The 15977-nt window shown below is 52.9% G+C and overlaps 1 protein-coding gene across 4 annotated transcripts in view; it reads left to right on the top strand.

The window, feature by feature from the left end:
* KCNN3 (potassium channel, calcium activated intermediate/small conductance subfamily N alpha, member 3) overlaps positions 1–15977 on the top strand; it is a 144054-nt gene that overhangs the window by 68634 nt on the left and 59443 nt on the right. For all 4 annotated transcript variants that reach the window (XM_014540792.1, XM_014540791.1, XM_014540790.1 and 1 more), the window contains one exon: positions 15484–15902. In XM_014540792.1, coding sequence (XP_014396278.1) covers positions 15484–15902 — 419 coding nt within the window. The remainder of the gene's footprint in view (positions 1–15483; positions 15903–15977) is intronic.

The following is a 15977-nucleotide window of genomic DNA, read 5'->3' as shown; positions in this document are numbered from 1 at the left end:
CCCCCCCCCCCCCAGGCTCAGGGGAAGGCTGCTCTGCTAGACAGGATGTTACAGACAGGTTGGCAGATGAGGTGATGGCTGAGGGGCTGGCGTGACGCCCGAAGGCACGCCGGTCAGCTCTGGGGAGAGGTTTGGCTCTTCCTCCGGACTTCATGCAAACAGCAGAGAAGTGTAAAAAGGCTCATAACCCCGCTCATGCGGCAAACGAAGGACACACGGTCACTTTAAGCCACGGGAGAGGCATGGAGTCAATCTCAAGTTAGAGGGGCCTCCAGTTATTTGTAAAATTAACATCAGGGTCCCCCGTTCCCTTTTGAGATCCATTTTTGTTAAAAAAATTTTTTTAAATCCTTATCGGAGGATATGCTTTTATGGATTTTATCGAGAGAGGAAGGAAGGGAGAGAAACAACAATGTGAGAGAGGAACATCGATCAGTTGCCTACCTGCGGGGATCGAACCTGCAACCTTTTGGTGTGGGGGTGGATGCTCCAGCCACTGAGCTGCACCAGCCAGGGCTTTCGAGATCCCTTTGGAGAGTGGGTGACAACCCCCCGTTCACCACAGTGGCGACTGCATGTGGTCTCGTCCCATCTGCCTCACCCACTCTCGATCCTCCATGCTTTTATTGTTTTTGTCTTTTAACGAAGCTTGGGGGTAGCTGTTTCATTGCCAGTGTGTCAGGCTTCTAGAAGTGCCCACCCTCAGCCGGGGCAGCAGGACAATCACCGGTTCAACCTGTTCAGCCGTCACAGGCAGACATCTGTCGAGCCCCTGCTCGCACCAGCCACGGAAGGGACGGCACTGACCCCTGCGCTGCAAGAGCTCTCAGCTTAAAGTGAGCGTTTTCTGTAAAAAATGGTGATAAAATACACGACATACAATGTACCATGTTAGCAATTTGTTGTTGTTAATCCTCACCCGAGGCTATACTTCCTATTGTTCTTTTAGAGAGAGTGGAAAAGAGCGGGGAGGAGAGAGAGAGAAATATACGGCCCACCTGTGACCTTTTGGGGCTTGGGCCGATGCTCTAACCACTGAGCAACGCTGGCCAGGGCCCATCCTAACCATATTAAGTGGACAGACAGTTCAATAATGTTAGGTACAGTCACACTGTAGTGCAACCAATCTCCAGAGAAAAGAACGGCTTTTATCTTGCAAAACAGAAACTCTGCCCCCCATCTACTCCTCTACCAGCCCCCGGCAACCACCGTTCTATGAATTTGTCTCCTCTAGGGACCTCATAGAAGTGGAATCATACAGTATTTGACGTTTTAGTAACTGGCTCATTTTACTTAGCATCACACAAGGTTAGAGCATGTGTCAGAATTTTTCTTTCCTTTTCAAGGCCGAATAATAGTCCACTGTGTGTGTACACCACAGTTTACTTACCCGTTCGCCCACTGATAGACACGAGGGTTACTTCCGCCTTCCGGCTGTTGTGAACAGTGCTGCTATGAACACGGGTGTGCACGCACCTCTTTGGGATCCTGCTTTCTAGAGCGAGCGCTTGTAACCTGGGGCCCGTCACCTCCCTGAAACCACCTGCCAAATGTGGTGCCCACGTAGATCTTGTTCTGGGGAAGGCCAATCCACAGCTCCCAGGGGGTTTTCCGTGGGATCAGGACGCCCCGGGGTGTGGGCTTGCGGGGGACAGAGGCAGCACCTGCTTCCGACGGCCCGAGGCCCCTCCTGTCCTGGGCCCCCTCCGGCCGTGGGCGCTGAGGGCAGGAGCAGGTCCCCATGGCTCTCCCAGTGGGCTGCTTATCACCTGCTCGACCCTTGGTTGCTCGTGTGACTTCCTGGCGCCCAGTCTCCTCACCTGGAAGGTAGGGAGAATGACAGCCTCCTCCCAGAACTGTTGGGAACGTTAAACTAACAGCACAATGATCAAAAGCGTGGTGTGAGTGGGTGAATTATGGCCTCCAAACTATCCAGGCCCCAACCCCCGAAATCTGTGGCTATTGCCTTCTATGGCAAAAGGACCTTTGCAGATGTGGTCCAATCCCTGGATTTTCCCGGTGGGTCCCCAATGCGATCACAGGTGTCAAATCAAAGGGAGGTTTGACCACAGAAGAGGAAATAGGAGATGTGACAAATGAAGCCAGAGGTTGGAGTGATGGGAGGAAGGGCTGGGACACTAGGAATGCAGGCGCCTCTAGAGGCTGGAAACGAGAAAGAAACTACCTGAAACTCCCCCCCCCCCGCCCCCCCCCCCACTGGGATCCCCAAAAGTCAGCCCTCCTGACAACCTTGATATAGTCACACTGATTTCAGACTTGTAGCCTCCAGAACTGGAAGAAAATACATTTGTATTTTTTTTAAGTTACTAATTTTGTGCTAATCTGTTACAGCAGCGATAGGGAACTAATACCCATGGACTCTGGAGCCAGACTGCCTGGCTTTACCACTTCCCAGCTGTGTGGCCTTGGGCAAGTCACTTAACCTCCTCCTGCCTCAGTGTCTTCATCTTTAAATGGGGATGATACTAAGGTCCACCCCACAGCGCTGTTCGGAGGATTCAGGGAGTCGATGTTGGTAAAGCACTGAGCATAATGCTGGGAAGTACTGTCTACTTGTTCAGTAAGATGTCCCTGCGCGCCATGTGGCTGCGCCTGGCCCACAGGAGGCGATGGGACCGTGCCAGCTGACACTGCCGGTTTGATGGCTTCGGGATGCTCAGCAGAGCCCATTGAGTGGCTGGTGCCTTTCAGGACGACGGCTCGGTCCTAATAAAGCACAGATGCCGACGGCTGAGCTCCGGCGTCTGTCACGGTGAATGCCCCACGCTCTGCTCCCCCGTTTCCCTTGCAACATTAACAGCTGCTACTCCAAAACCACAGTCATGGTCAGAGAAGTTGGAGAAATTACATTTCAGAGCTGACTGGTTTCCTTGCCTTTAGGAATTCTCAGAACCTTTAACATGTGACTGAGCCGGCGGCATCTCATCGAGACATTTCCCAAACAGTGACCTGGGCCCCCGTGTTATGGCGCTTCCTGCGAGACTCGTGTTCAGCGGAAGTCCCTTCAGCGCAAGCCTGGGGGCCCCGGGCTCATAGAAGGGGAGGAAGGTAGACAGGCTATCTGAGCAGGAATATCAGCGTTTTCTTTGTCTGACCTTGGAACCGTCGAGAAAATATAGCGGCTGCTGCTGTATACACATGTGCCAGGCAGTCAAAGAATGGGGGACAGACCCCCCCCCCGATACCTTCAGGCCTGGGCCAGCCTCAGATGGAGGCACCCGAGCCCCCATCTCTCAGCCCCTACCCTGCCCCTCTGTTCCTGCCCTGGCTCAGACTCTTGTGGACTCCTCAGCCCCCAGGCCCACGGTCTAGCCAACCCCTCCCCCAGCTGCACCTTGGCCACCTCCAGGCTTAAGGCTACAGCTCCAAGCAGCCACGGTCTGCCTATTGCGGGACAGATTGGGAAAGAGGCGGTGGAGCCTTGGGAAGCAGGCTCAGATAGGCAATTGGGGGTCCTGGGTATTTGAAGGATGGATTACAAGGTGGAGGGTGGACAGGGCTCCTGGCTCCATGGGGAGAGGTGTGGCCAGAGGAGGGAGGGAGCACGGCCCTCAAGTGGGGAGGGGGCAGTGCCGGACCAGGGGTGGGCACCCGCCATGCGGTGTCGCAGGACCCTGAATTACAAGTCGCCGCCATCCTTTCTCTGCCCTTCGTTGCCAAGCTGGTCACTCTCACGGCCTTGTCTCTGTTTACTTCTCTTGACTTCTAACTCCCAGGTGGGCAGAAACTTGCATCCTAATCTCCGTCTGGCACTGCACAAGTCCCAGTGATGAGCGTGGCTTTCGGCGCCTGCCGTGTAAATGTGCACTCGAGGTGGGCCTTGAAATTAGTGTTTTTGTTCAATTTTCTTACATTCAAACTGTATTTCAGAAGGGCTAGGGAACAGGTAATGACATGGGCCTTGGTGGTGGTGAGGGGTGGGGGGTCGGGGGAGCTTTGTGAGATGAGCCCAGCAATTAACGTCATCCAGCCGGGCTGTGCTCACAAAATCCCCAGGTGGCGGCCCCCAGGGGCTCAGAAGCTCCGCGTAGAACATTACAGGGCGGGCAGAGGACCCAGGAGATCATTGTTCCTCCAAGAACAGCTGCGCTTAAAACACCCCCATTACGTTCCATAGCGGCTTTCCCCAGGACAATCCTCTTGGAAAAAAAAATACTTTATTGGGTTTTTCAAAATTACAAAAGCAATACGGGCTTGTTTTAACACAGAGATGTGTTCTGATTTTTCAGAAGAGAGTTAATCAATAGTTTCCCTGATTCCCACCCCCACGTCCCCAGAGGTTCCGGCATTACCCAGTTAGTGGCTAGCCAGAAGGCTTCACCACCTTTTGTGTGTGTGTGTGTGTGTGTGTGTGTGTGTGTGTGTCTCCACACAAAAACATGCGAACCTGTATGTCCATATATAGGGATTTAAAAAAATATGATGGTGTTTGTTTTGTTTTAAAAGAGGAATCACACTATACCAATTACACTGCAGTTTTCTCTTTTCACTTAATATAGACCATGAACATTTTCTAAGTCAATACAAATAGATCCACTTCATTTAAAAAAAACAGCCAATAACGTTCCACAGTATGAGGCCCATTCTTCAGTCAACTGTCTTCCCGTTGACGCGTATTCAGGCTGCTCCCAGGTTGGCGTGCTTTGTTTTCTTTGATTCTGAGCCGTTCTTATTAGCAGTTCCCTTCGGGTACTCTTTGGTTTCTTTCTCTATCTTGTGCCCGCGCTGCAAAAGACGGCGTCGCCTCGGGAGAACTATAGAAATGGCGAACAATGGAAGCGTTTTTCTTTACAGTCACACCGATGTCGTTTTGTCACCTTAACTTGTTTTCAGACTATTTGCCACCATGTACGCATGCAATTGGGCGGCCCCTTCCTTCAAAGAGCCCGTGGTCGTGTGGGCGCCCGGCACTGGGCACCGACAAGCAGGTGGGCAGGCCCTTCAGCCGGGAGTGGGGAGGACTCTGGGTTCCAATCCCGCCACCACCACTCACTTGCTGTGCAGCGTTGGGGACGTCGCTCATCGATAAAGCAGGGGAAGCAGCAGTAGGAGGTTCATGTAGAGGAAGGCGCTGTGGACCGAGCCGCAAGTGGGAACAACAGTGGGCTGACGTCGCTGTTTGCAGAGCCGCCTCCGCCGGGGGCCGGGGACTCCTCCGATGGTGTCAGCAGGTCCTTGAGCATGAGCTGAAGGGCACTTTAGTCAGCAGGGGGACAAGCAAACAGCCCCCACCCACCACTGGCACCTGGTCCGGACCTGGTCCTTCAGCACCCCAGTTTTTACAAGATCCAGAATCCTCCTTATGTTTGGTTGCCAAAACGCCCTCTGAGCCAGAGTTCAAGAACCCCTCTGCAGTGGCAAACAGGCCGGAGTTACAGCGGGTCAGGGGTCCGGCAGCCCCAGGGATCACACTGTTACCCCACAAGCAGTCAGCAGGATCCATCATGTGAAAACGAAATCAAAACTTACCAGACACGTCCTGGTGAGAAAATGGTCCTTCTCCCCCAAGACTTAGCAGGTGCCCAGACCCGCCCGACCTGCCACAGCACATAGAGGCCCAGAAGCACCCACTGGCCCAGCCTGAGGTGGGCAAACCACCTCGCACAGCCTGGGACCAGCACACAGTGGCCAAGACTGTGGACTTTGACACCCGTCTTCCCTGGCTTCAGAGCAGCGGTTCTCAACCTGTGGGTCGCGACGCCTTTGGCCGTCGAACGACCCTTTCACAGGGGTCGCCTAAGACCATCCTGCATATCAGATATTTACATTATGATTCATAACAGTAGCAACATGACAGTTATGAAGTAGCAACGAAAATAATTTTATGGTTGGGTCACAACATGAGGAACAGAAGGTTGAGAACCACTGCTTTAGAGCCTGCCCCTGATTAATTGTATGGCCTTTAGCAAATTACTTAATCTCTTTGAGGCTCAGTCTCTCCATCTGTATAATGGGAATAATAATATCCCCCTTAGAGCCCCGATTAAGACTAAATGAGACGATACCTGCAAAGCACACAGCACAGGGCCTGGTAGCCTGTGAGGCTGCACTCCCTCGTGTCTGATGGAGAGGTCACCTGCTCCCTCCCCTCCTCCCCTGAATCTGGGGCTCGTGCTCCAGACCTTCTGGCCATCCAGCTGCTGTGTGAGGATTGGCTTTGACGGCTCAGGGACAGGGGATCCCCAAGGAGACACTTCACCCTGTCTGGGGTTGGGAAGAGGCCAGCTAAGAGGTGTGAAAAGAAGATGCTTGGTCTGGATCTTCAAGAATGAGGGGCTCCCTCACGAAGAAGTTGAGAAGAGAGAACAGCTTGTACACACTCCAATGGACCGAAGTTCAGGGGTCAGGAGTAACTAGGTTTGGCTGTAATGAGGTGCCGGGTTGCGGTCGGGGTGGTGGATGGGGCTGTTCAGGAAAAGGCCCTTTTGCCAAGTACAGTGAAGAGGTTGGACTGGATCTGAATGCTCTGGGAGCCACGGAACGGCTCTGAGAAGGGAAGTAACACGGTTTGGTTGGCATTTTAGTAGCAGAGTGGAAGATGGATGGGGTGGGGCATGTTTCGATACCGGGGTGTGGCCACTATACCCCAAGCGTTGGATAGTGTCACCGTTGACACTACTGCTTCCAATAGAATTGGGCATGAACTCTCACCCACGGGTAGGGGGCCGAGTCTCTCCACAGGCCTCTGGGAGCTCTTGGGAACGTCCATTTCTCTCTCGGCAGCTCCTCTGATGAGCTGGCAAACTCTTGCTCCTGCTGAATTCTCCAGTTCCGTTCTGCACGTAGTGACCTCTGTGGCACCGGTCACCTCCTGGTCCCTTCATCCCCATGGGAACCATGATCAAGGCCTTTGGGTTAGGGGACTTTCTGTGGGTTGAGAGCAAGGGGAAGTGGTGACGTTGCTGATGGCACGATAAACAGCAGGGCATTGAACTTCTCATACTCTTGTTCTTGAAAGTTGCATGACTATTCTGCTGCTTCTAAGTGGACCCCATCCTCCCTCCTGTCTCGGGACTGGGCCCAGGTGCTCCTCGGCCATTCCCCCTTCGCAGTCCCCAACCTCCAATGTCCCTGTTCATTTCTGGGGCAGATCAATGGAGCCCCCTGTTGGTCTCCTCTGGCCCGACCCCAACGTCACCCAAAAGGAATCTTCTTCCTTAGCAAATACGCTTCGGTATGTGGGTGGCTCCTAAGCAAAGACGGTTCCTTCCCCGGTGGGAACTCCACCACCCGATCTACCCCGAGGGCGTGGGACGCGGAGGTTGGGAAGGATGATACCGGGATCATCTGTCTGTGGATGTGAAAGCAGCTGCCTTCGCTCCACACACAGACCGATCTGGATTGCTAACCCCTGTGCGGTGCAGACCCAGCCTACTCACTTAGATGTTGGTTCTGTGGTCAGTGAAGACTCTTGTGAAACAGGAGCATTTTGAAGAGTGAGCTTGAGGGGTTTTTTAAAGAATAAAACCAAGTAAAGTCCAAACTGGCTCGTCCCCAGCAGATGAGAGGACCTGGGGCCCGGGAGCTCATTGGATGCTGCCGGGCCCTGGGAAGTGGATCTACGCTCTCTGCATGTTCGTTTCTTCATTTGGAAAATGGGCAGAATATCACTTCCTTATGGAAGGTTTTAAGGTTTCAGTGAGACAGTATGTGCCAAATCGCCTGGCTTGGCCTGTAGCTGGGCTTTGGGGTAATTTTGACACATGAGGACTCTACTCTGGATTGAATTGTGTGTCCCCAAGTTCATATGTTGAAACGCTAACCCCCATGTGCCATATGTGGAGAAAGGATCTGCAGGAGGTCATTAAGATTCAAGGACATCACAAGATTGGCCTCATCTGACAGGACTGTGGCCTTCTAAGAAGAGAGAGCGAGATCTCTGCCGGGTGAGAACACGGAAACCGGACTTACCCACGCAGAGAGGGTCAGAGGCAGAAGGCTCTGTCCCCAGGGGTGCCGTGGTCAGGGATCAAGAAATGCTTGTTATGTGCGAGGAACACATTGGCTTCCTCAAATGCCATACCTCGGCTTCCATTCCCTAAGAACTGGGGACAGGGAAGGTTTGGGGTCACCACCGGTCTCTGGCTGTCCCAAACAAACTCCAGACTCAAGAGTCCCCACGGGTTCTCCTCACACTACAGGGGACCACAGGTGAACTCTGCCAGGGGCACGCAGGAGACCCGGCCTGGCCAGGCCCAGGAGCCACCGTGGGACATTACACATGGCCAAGCGCCATCTGGCTCAGTGAATCCCAGCAGTGTCAGATGGCGAGGATTTCTTCTTAGAAAGTCACAGAGCTGCCCTGCTGGCGTGGCTCAGTGGTTGAGCGTCAACCTATGAACCAGGAGGTCACGGTTCGGTTCCCGGGTTGCGGGCTCGATCCCTAGCATGTGGCGGGCAGGAGGCAATTGATCAATGACTCTCTCGCATCACTGATGTTTCTATTTCTCTCTCTCTCTCCCATCCTCTCTGAAAGCAATAAAAATATATTAAAAATAAAAGCGTGTTTAGAAAGTCACAGAGCTGGCTAGCATGGATCCCAGGCCTCTGAGTCTTATGGTGGAATCATAATCTTTTTGGTGACAGCCCACTTACTTGCTGGCCTCCCTTAGAGGGACCTTTTTCTACCTTTGGTCCTCCCCCCTCCTCCTTTTTTTCAGCTAGTTCCAGGTGCATTTGCTGACTGGAAATTTTATGTTAACCATTACTGCAAACCCAGGAGTTCATTTCATCACTGGCAATCAGCTCTTGTCCTCAGGGAAACCTAATTAGGTATTACAGGACTTTTGATGTCGTTTCCATGGAAACCTCTGTAGTAATCGTGTACATGCAGAATATGTGCTCCAGGGAGTTTGAAAAAATAAATATATTGTTACTGGATTTCAAGAAAATCTTTAATTTTTTTTCTTTTGATTTTTTTCTGCATACATACAGACATATATATACTAATGATGGAAATGTTCCCTGGAGTTTTTCTCTCACAGAGAGGGAACAATAGAGAACACAAAAGGCCCTTTCCATGTTCTCTCCTGTAATTAAAAAAAAAATTCCATAGTCGCACAAGAATGAAAGTTTTTCAGATTGGCCACATTGTCTAAAGCAGGATCTCTCCTAATAGCCGAGAACATGTTAATTAAAGAAATGGCTTAAATAAAGAACCTGAAAGGCCACGGGCTTGCAAAATGGAATGGGGGAAACGAGTGAATCCAACATGTCAACTCCAAACTCATTTACCAAGAAAGGAGAAAAGCGAGGCGGATCCTGTGTGCGTCCACGGAGAACGCCAGGCTCACAGGGGCTGGTGCTCAGCCCTCCATCAGGTTGGCACCGGAGGTGCCAGGATGGTTGTCTCCCTGTGAAGACAGCCTGTCCCGGGCCCTGAAGCGAACGCACGGTGGGCTCCGGACATCCCACTAGAACTGACCTGTCTTCAGGTGACCGGACAGGGGGCCTGCAGAGTTGGCCCCCACAGGGAGCTGTGAGAAACGCTAAAAGGGAAGCATTCAGACCTGGCAGATAGAAGGGCCCAGGAGACGAGAGAGAGAGAGAGAGAGAGAACCTGTTACACACCCATGTGCCACAGCTATAACCCCAGGGTTTCTGGAGAATCCTTAAATAACTGAAGTTGTTTTCTTTGATACCTCTAGTCGGCTATTCAAGGATGGAATGCCCACAACTGACCTCTTTGCTAGCTGCCAGCTAATCAATTTCTCCCAACATTTCTCAACAGATTCACTGTTCCTTGAGTCCCTGCCGTTTCTCTCTCCCCTACACTCAGTAAATTCTGTTGTGCCTTTGTTCCCTGGTTCAATCTACCAACTGACTTCCTCACACGTGAGAAACACTTTGCTTGCAAAATCACTCAATGGCCTGCAAAATACCTTTTTAAACCCTTTCATATACAAAAGGCTGTGGCCACTGGGTAGGGGCAGCTGGCACACCTGTTGGTCATGACCTCCTCCCCCTCTAGTTACCCAGTTACTGGAGAAAGACCGACCAGCCCTGACTAGTCAACAGTGTGAGAGTGGGAGGGTGAAGGTGGGAGTTCCTTCTAGAGCAGCGGTTCTCGACCTGTGGGTCGCGACCCCTTTGGGGGTGGAACGACCCTTTCACATATATAACGCATATATAATTACATATTGTTTTTGTGATTAATCACTATGCTTTAATTATGTTCAATTTGTAACAATGAAAATACATCCTGCATATCAGATATTTACATTATGATTCATAACAGTAGCAAAATTACAGTTATGAAGTAGCAACGAAAATAATTTTGTGGTTGGGGGTCACCACAACATGAGGAACTGTATTAAAGGGTCGTGGATTAGGAAGGCTGAGAACCACTGTTCTAGAGGCTAAGGCAGGGGTGGGCAAACTTTTTGACTCGAGGGCCACAATGGGTTCTTAAACTGGACCGGAGGGCCGGAACAAAAGCATGGATGGAGTGTTTGTGTGAACTAATATAAATTCAAAGTAAACATCATTACATAAAAGGGTACGGTCTTTTTTTTTTTTAGTTTTATTCATTTCAAACGGGCCAGATCCGGCCCGCGGGCCGTAGTTTGCCCACGGCTGGGCTACGGCATGAGAAGCTAAAAGGGAAATGTGGGTCCAATCACCCAACTCTTCTAATACACGTGCTAAGAAAGTGCATGAGCTAGTTTTGGTATGCATTAATGTTTTGTTTGTTGCTGGTTTTTAATCCTCACTTGAGAACATACTGAGAGAGAGAGAGAGACAGACAGACAGACAGACAGACACTCCCAGACTGGGGAATCAAACCCAAAATCCAGATGTGTACACTAACCAGGAATCAAACCAGCAACTTTTCGGTGCTGTTATGCATTCAGTTTGTTACATAACAAAGTACCCTGAGAGTTAATGGCTTAAAACAATAGTCATTTAGCTCACGGTGTGGGTCAGTTCTGTTGTTCTCACGTGAGGCGCGCTTCTGCCATGCAGCTGGCGGAGACGGCCTCACTCGCAGGCCTGGCTGGAAACTGGGCCACGTGTCCACAGTGAGCTCCACTGCAGAGGCACTTTTCAAACCTCTGCTGCATCACATGTTCTGATGTCCCATTGGCCAGAGCAAGGCACGCGGCCAAGTTCAGATTCAATGCACTGTACCTCTTGCCAAGAGAGGCAAAGTCACATGTGAAGAAGCCAACAAACCGATGGGAGGACGCTGTGGCCACTTGGGTGAGCCACCACACCCATCAGGTGTGTCTGATGGGCCTAAGTGGAGCTACCTGAAATTATGAGCTGATTCGTGGGAGATGGGTCTGATTCATAATGATATCACCACAGGATCCTCACCTAGTTGCTGCTTTCTTATTGAGGTCTAATTGACAAGTAAAACTGTATATATTTAAGGTGTGCAATGTGATAATTTCACATACATATACCTTGTGAAGTGCTTGGTCACCACAATCAAGTTCATGAACACATCCATCACTTCACATCATGACCTTTGCTGTGTGTGAGAACACAAGATGTACTCTCTTAGCAAATTTCAAGGGCTAGTTGGTTCTTATTAATTGTCTTTATTGAGTGGAGTTGAACTGAATTGAGTTGGTTCTCCTTTCTAATTATAAGCTCCTTGGAGGCAAGTTTGAAATTGCTCTAGCACATACAATCTCCTTCCCACTCGTGGGCTGAAACCTTACGGGCTCTCAGCTAAGGGGTAGGAGGATGAGGTCTGGCACCAGCTCTGTGTAGGGCACTCTCGGGGGAAAGTGTGGGGCTTGCAGGAGACCACAAGCCCTGGCACCGAAGCATCTTCAAGCTGACCTTACCCCCCATGCGTGAAATCATTGCTTTAGGCTCAGGAGGCAGGAAGGCTCAGAAACCTGCAGAATGTGGCTTTCCCTCCCCACCCAGGGAAGCCAGCACACAAGGGCAAACCCAGGCCAGGCCCGGAGGAACCTTGTCTGCCAGGCCCCGGCCTCTGGGGCTTCTGCTCCGTGATAGCCCGGACATGCCACATCCTGTCCACCTCATCTTGGCTCTTGTCCAAAACTCATCAGGGCAAACAGTCGGCTGCTGTAGAACCAGGGCTGGGAGGATGGCTAAGACCAAATGTAGGGGGCAGCCCTTTCTTGGAGCTGCTTGCACAGCCCCCCTCACTCCTCTGGTGCAGCGCTACTCGAGATCCTGGTTCTAGATGAACTCCAGAGCTTCCTCAGGCTGAGGCGGGACAGCTTATCCAGATGGGACCCCTCTCTGGGAAGAGGAAGATGTCCTTCCCATGGCGTAAGCTGAGTCGTCAGGGACTTCTCTGGTCATAGGCTTAGGGGTGAGCTTTCTTTATATGACGCAGTCATATTCCCTACTTTATTCACTAGAACTCTACTCACTGCCCACTGTGGGCCAGGCACAGGCTCGGGCACTGGGGAGAGGTGAGACGAGCCAGGCGTGGGTCCTGGCTCCGTACAGCGCACGTACCCCGAGAACATTCATGTGGGAGGCACCAAGCCAGACGGGCTGCCTAAGACTACAGAATTGTGGCCCTGGCCCGTGTGGCTCAGTTGGTGGGAGTGTCATCCTGTATACCAAAAGGTTGCCGGTTCGATTCCCGGTCAGGACACATACCTAGGTTTTGGGTTCAATCTCCAATCGGTGTGTACCTCACATCGATGTTGCTCTTTCTCTCTTTCTCTTTCTCTCTGTTTCCCCCCTCCCTCCCCTCTTTCTAAAATCAATAAGCATATCCTCAGGTGAGGAAAAAAAAAATAGGCACCTTAGAGCAGAAGACACCTCCTCAGACCCAGCCCTCATTCCTTAGAGGAGGAGACGGAGCCCAAGAGAGGGAGTGTAGACATCTGGAGACAGTAAGTGGCAGTTATTCAGTCACTAGACAAGCATTCACTGAACACCTCCTGTGTATTAAGATCTGGGCTGGGCACTGGCGACACCACAGGGGAACAAGGAAGACACAGTCCCTGTCCTTTTGCCAGTTCAGCTGTGACCGGTGAGTCCCCATCCAGGTCACACTTCAGAACCAGCTGGGGAGCTTTAGGAAAAACCCCAAGGCCGGGGCCTGATGCCGAGATCCAGACTTGCCTGGTCTGGGCGGCCCGGGCACGGGTGTTTTAAACACGTTCTCCAAGTGGTTCTCGTATGCAGCCAGGTCGAGAGCCCCTGCTCTGGGGGAGAGACAGACGAAAACCGAGCGAACAGGAGAACAGTCACAGCTGAGATTTGTGATTTATAAGGAGCAGGATGCGGACGGAGTGAGGACACAGCAGGGCGGGGTGTCTGTCATCTGATCTGCTTAGAGAGCTGGGCTTCCGAGGGTCCAGTGGGAACAGGCACAGGATGGTCTCCTATGAGACAGCAATAGAATCTTCTGGCACATCCTGCCCACCCTGCAGACCCACAAATCCCTGCCCGGGAGCCCCGCCAAGCAGAGGCTCTTAATCTGCAACACACACTGGCTACCTGCCATTCACACCCCCAACCCCACCCGAAACACCCCTCCACACACTGTTTGTGAATTGTCCCCAGGGCAGCGGCTTAATAATCCCTGTCCTTTTCAGCGTCGTTGGGAAAGCACATTCCCTCTTGCAATCTGGGATATTGGATCCTACTGCTAATCCCATGAGTGAGCAGGGTCAAGGTCAATAGTGCCGTGATGGAGATGTGGAAACAGGCTCAGAGGAGCCCCGTGCCCCACCCAAGGTCACATGGCTGATCTGGAAGTGTGAGCCCTCAGTCCAGCTCACCAGCCTCTAACCCCACTCTGCACGTTGCCCCGCCCACATTGCACCAGGAAACCGAAACCGAAGCAGGCGCCTGAGGGGCCGTGGCCACACCACCCTGATCCAGAACCTTCCTGTCAGGTCGGGCAGTGATGACGCATCCTCCCTTTAACTTGATGGCTTACAATCTCGTTCCCCATCAGGACTCCAAGGCATCTGTGACTCCTTGCTTCGGTTCCTGCCCAGAGTGAACCCAGTTACCATAGTAACCTCGTGCAGTTCTTTATAATAGAGAGGGTTGGTGGTTTTCATTTTGTGTTTGAAGGGTTTGTCCAGCAGTTACGCGGCCCTGGCTTGGCCTGTTGGCGGCAGTTAGGAGCAGCGGGAACCCTCGGGGCAGCCATGAGGTCCTTTCTGTTTCCACAGATGGTGGACACCTGTGTCTGGGAACACCCACCCGCCATCCACTGGGGCAGGAGGTGGGGAATCTAGGCCTTGTGCTGTATTGGGTGCCCTCTCCTGTTTCTAGATCACACCTTCCTAGTTAGAGCCACCTGAGCCACGGGGACCCCTCGGCCAGTTGCTCCCATAGTTCCCCTCCGTGACTCTCATGCTCAGAACCGTGTTGCTCAGTCCTCAGTCCCACCCTGGGGACCTCCTGGAGAGCCCAGTCTGGGCCCTTCCTCGTACGTGAACCCAGTGCAGGTCCGGGCCAGGCACAAGGCCGGTGCTCAGTAAATGCTTGTTCCGTGTCATGAAGGTTAGGGCTGGGAGGAAGTTTGGACATCCCCGAGTCCAGCCCTTATTTTATAGGAAGGCGGAGACCCACCCATGAGCAAAGCTACAAATGACAATAGCTCAGACTTACAGAGTGTGTGCCGGGCGCCAGACCGGAGTCTACGCACTCTGTACATACGAGCCCATTGCAGCTCCCAGCGGCCACAGGTCTTATCACCGTCCCCAGATCGGCACCCCAGGCACCGAGAGGTTCAGAGAGGTACCCGAGATCGCAGAGCTAGTGAGTGTTCCGGCCAGGATCCAGACCCAGGCAGTTCCTCTCCCGGACCCGCCGTTAGCACCTGCTGCTCTGTGCGGGGGCAGCACTGCCCACAAGCACCGTGGGTCCCTCTCCGACGGGGCAGGGAGCCGGGGCCAGCCTGCGTCGCTCACTCACGGCGGAAACGTAACTTTTCATCTCCAGGTCCCCCTCTAGGGCTGAGCTCAGGGCTTGGCAGGAGCTTAGGGACCTGGTTTTATTCATTTGTTTATTTAAAAAATATTTTTAAAATTGATTTGAGAGAGAGAGGAAGGGAGAAGGAGAGAGAGAGAAAAACATTGGTGTGAGAGAGGAACATGGATGGGCTGCCTCCTGCACGCCCCCTACTGGGGAGGGAGCCCTCAACCCGCGCAGGTGCCCTGACGGGGAACCAAACCTCTGGGTGCAGGGATTTATCCCCAACCACGGAGCCACGCGCTGGGCAGGGACCTGGTTTTAGTACAAATGACCTCTTCTTCCTTCTCCTCATGAAATAGCCAGTTTGAGGGCACCTCCTAGCAGGACGGGACCTTGGGAAGCAATTTACAGAAATGGAGGCATTTCTCAGCCAGGTCTCCCCACGCCCCGTCCAGGGCGCTCACCACACAAGCGAGGGGTCCGGAGAGGGCCCCGAGGTGGGTCAGCTGCCCGTCCGTCCGTCCTCCCTCGCGCCCCGTGGGCTCTGCGTCTTGGCCACAACTAATGGGCTGTCCGCTCCCGCAGCTCTTCGTGATCGACAACGGTGCGGATGACTGGCGGATAGCCATGACCTACGAGCGCATCCTCTACATCAGTCTGGAGATGCTGGTGTGCGCCATCCACCCCATCCCCGGCGAGTACAAGTTCTTCTGGACGGCTCGCCTGGCCTTCTCCTACACGCCCTCGCGGGCGGAGGCCGACGTGGACATCATCCTGTCCATCCCCATGTTCCTGCGCCTGTACCTGATCGCGCGCGTCATGCTGCTGCACAGCAAGCTCTTCACCGACGCCTCGTCGCGCAGCATCGGGGCGCTCAACAAGATCAACTTCAACACGCGCTTCGTCATGAAGACGCTCATGACCATCTGCCCGGGCACCGTGCTGCTGGTGTTCAGCATCTCGCTGTGGATCATCGCGGCCTGGACCGTCCGCGTCTGTGAAAGGTATTCCGGCGGGTCGCGCTCTCCACTCAGCCCCTGTCTCCCGAGCACAGAGCCCTCCTGGGGTAGGGGAGGGAG

The sequence above is a fragment of the Myotis brandtii genome, unplaced genomic scaffold, assembly GCF_000412655.1.
Source record: "Myotis brandtii unplaced genomic scaffold, ASM41265v1 scaffold250, whole genome shotgun sequence".
Taxonomy (NCBI): domain Eukaryota; kingdom Metazoa; phylum Chordata; class Mammalia; order Chiroptera; family Vespertilionidae; genus Myotis; species Myotis brandtii.
Note: the sequence above shows the minus strand (reverse complement) of the source record. Positions and strands in the feature narration are given on the sequence as shown.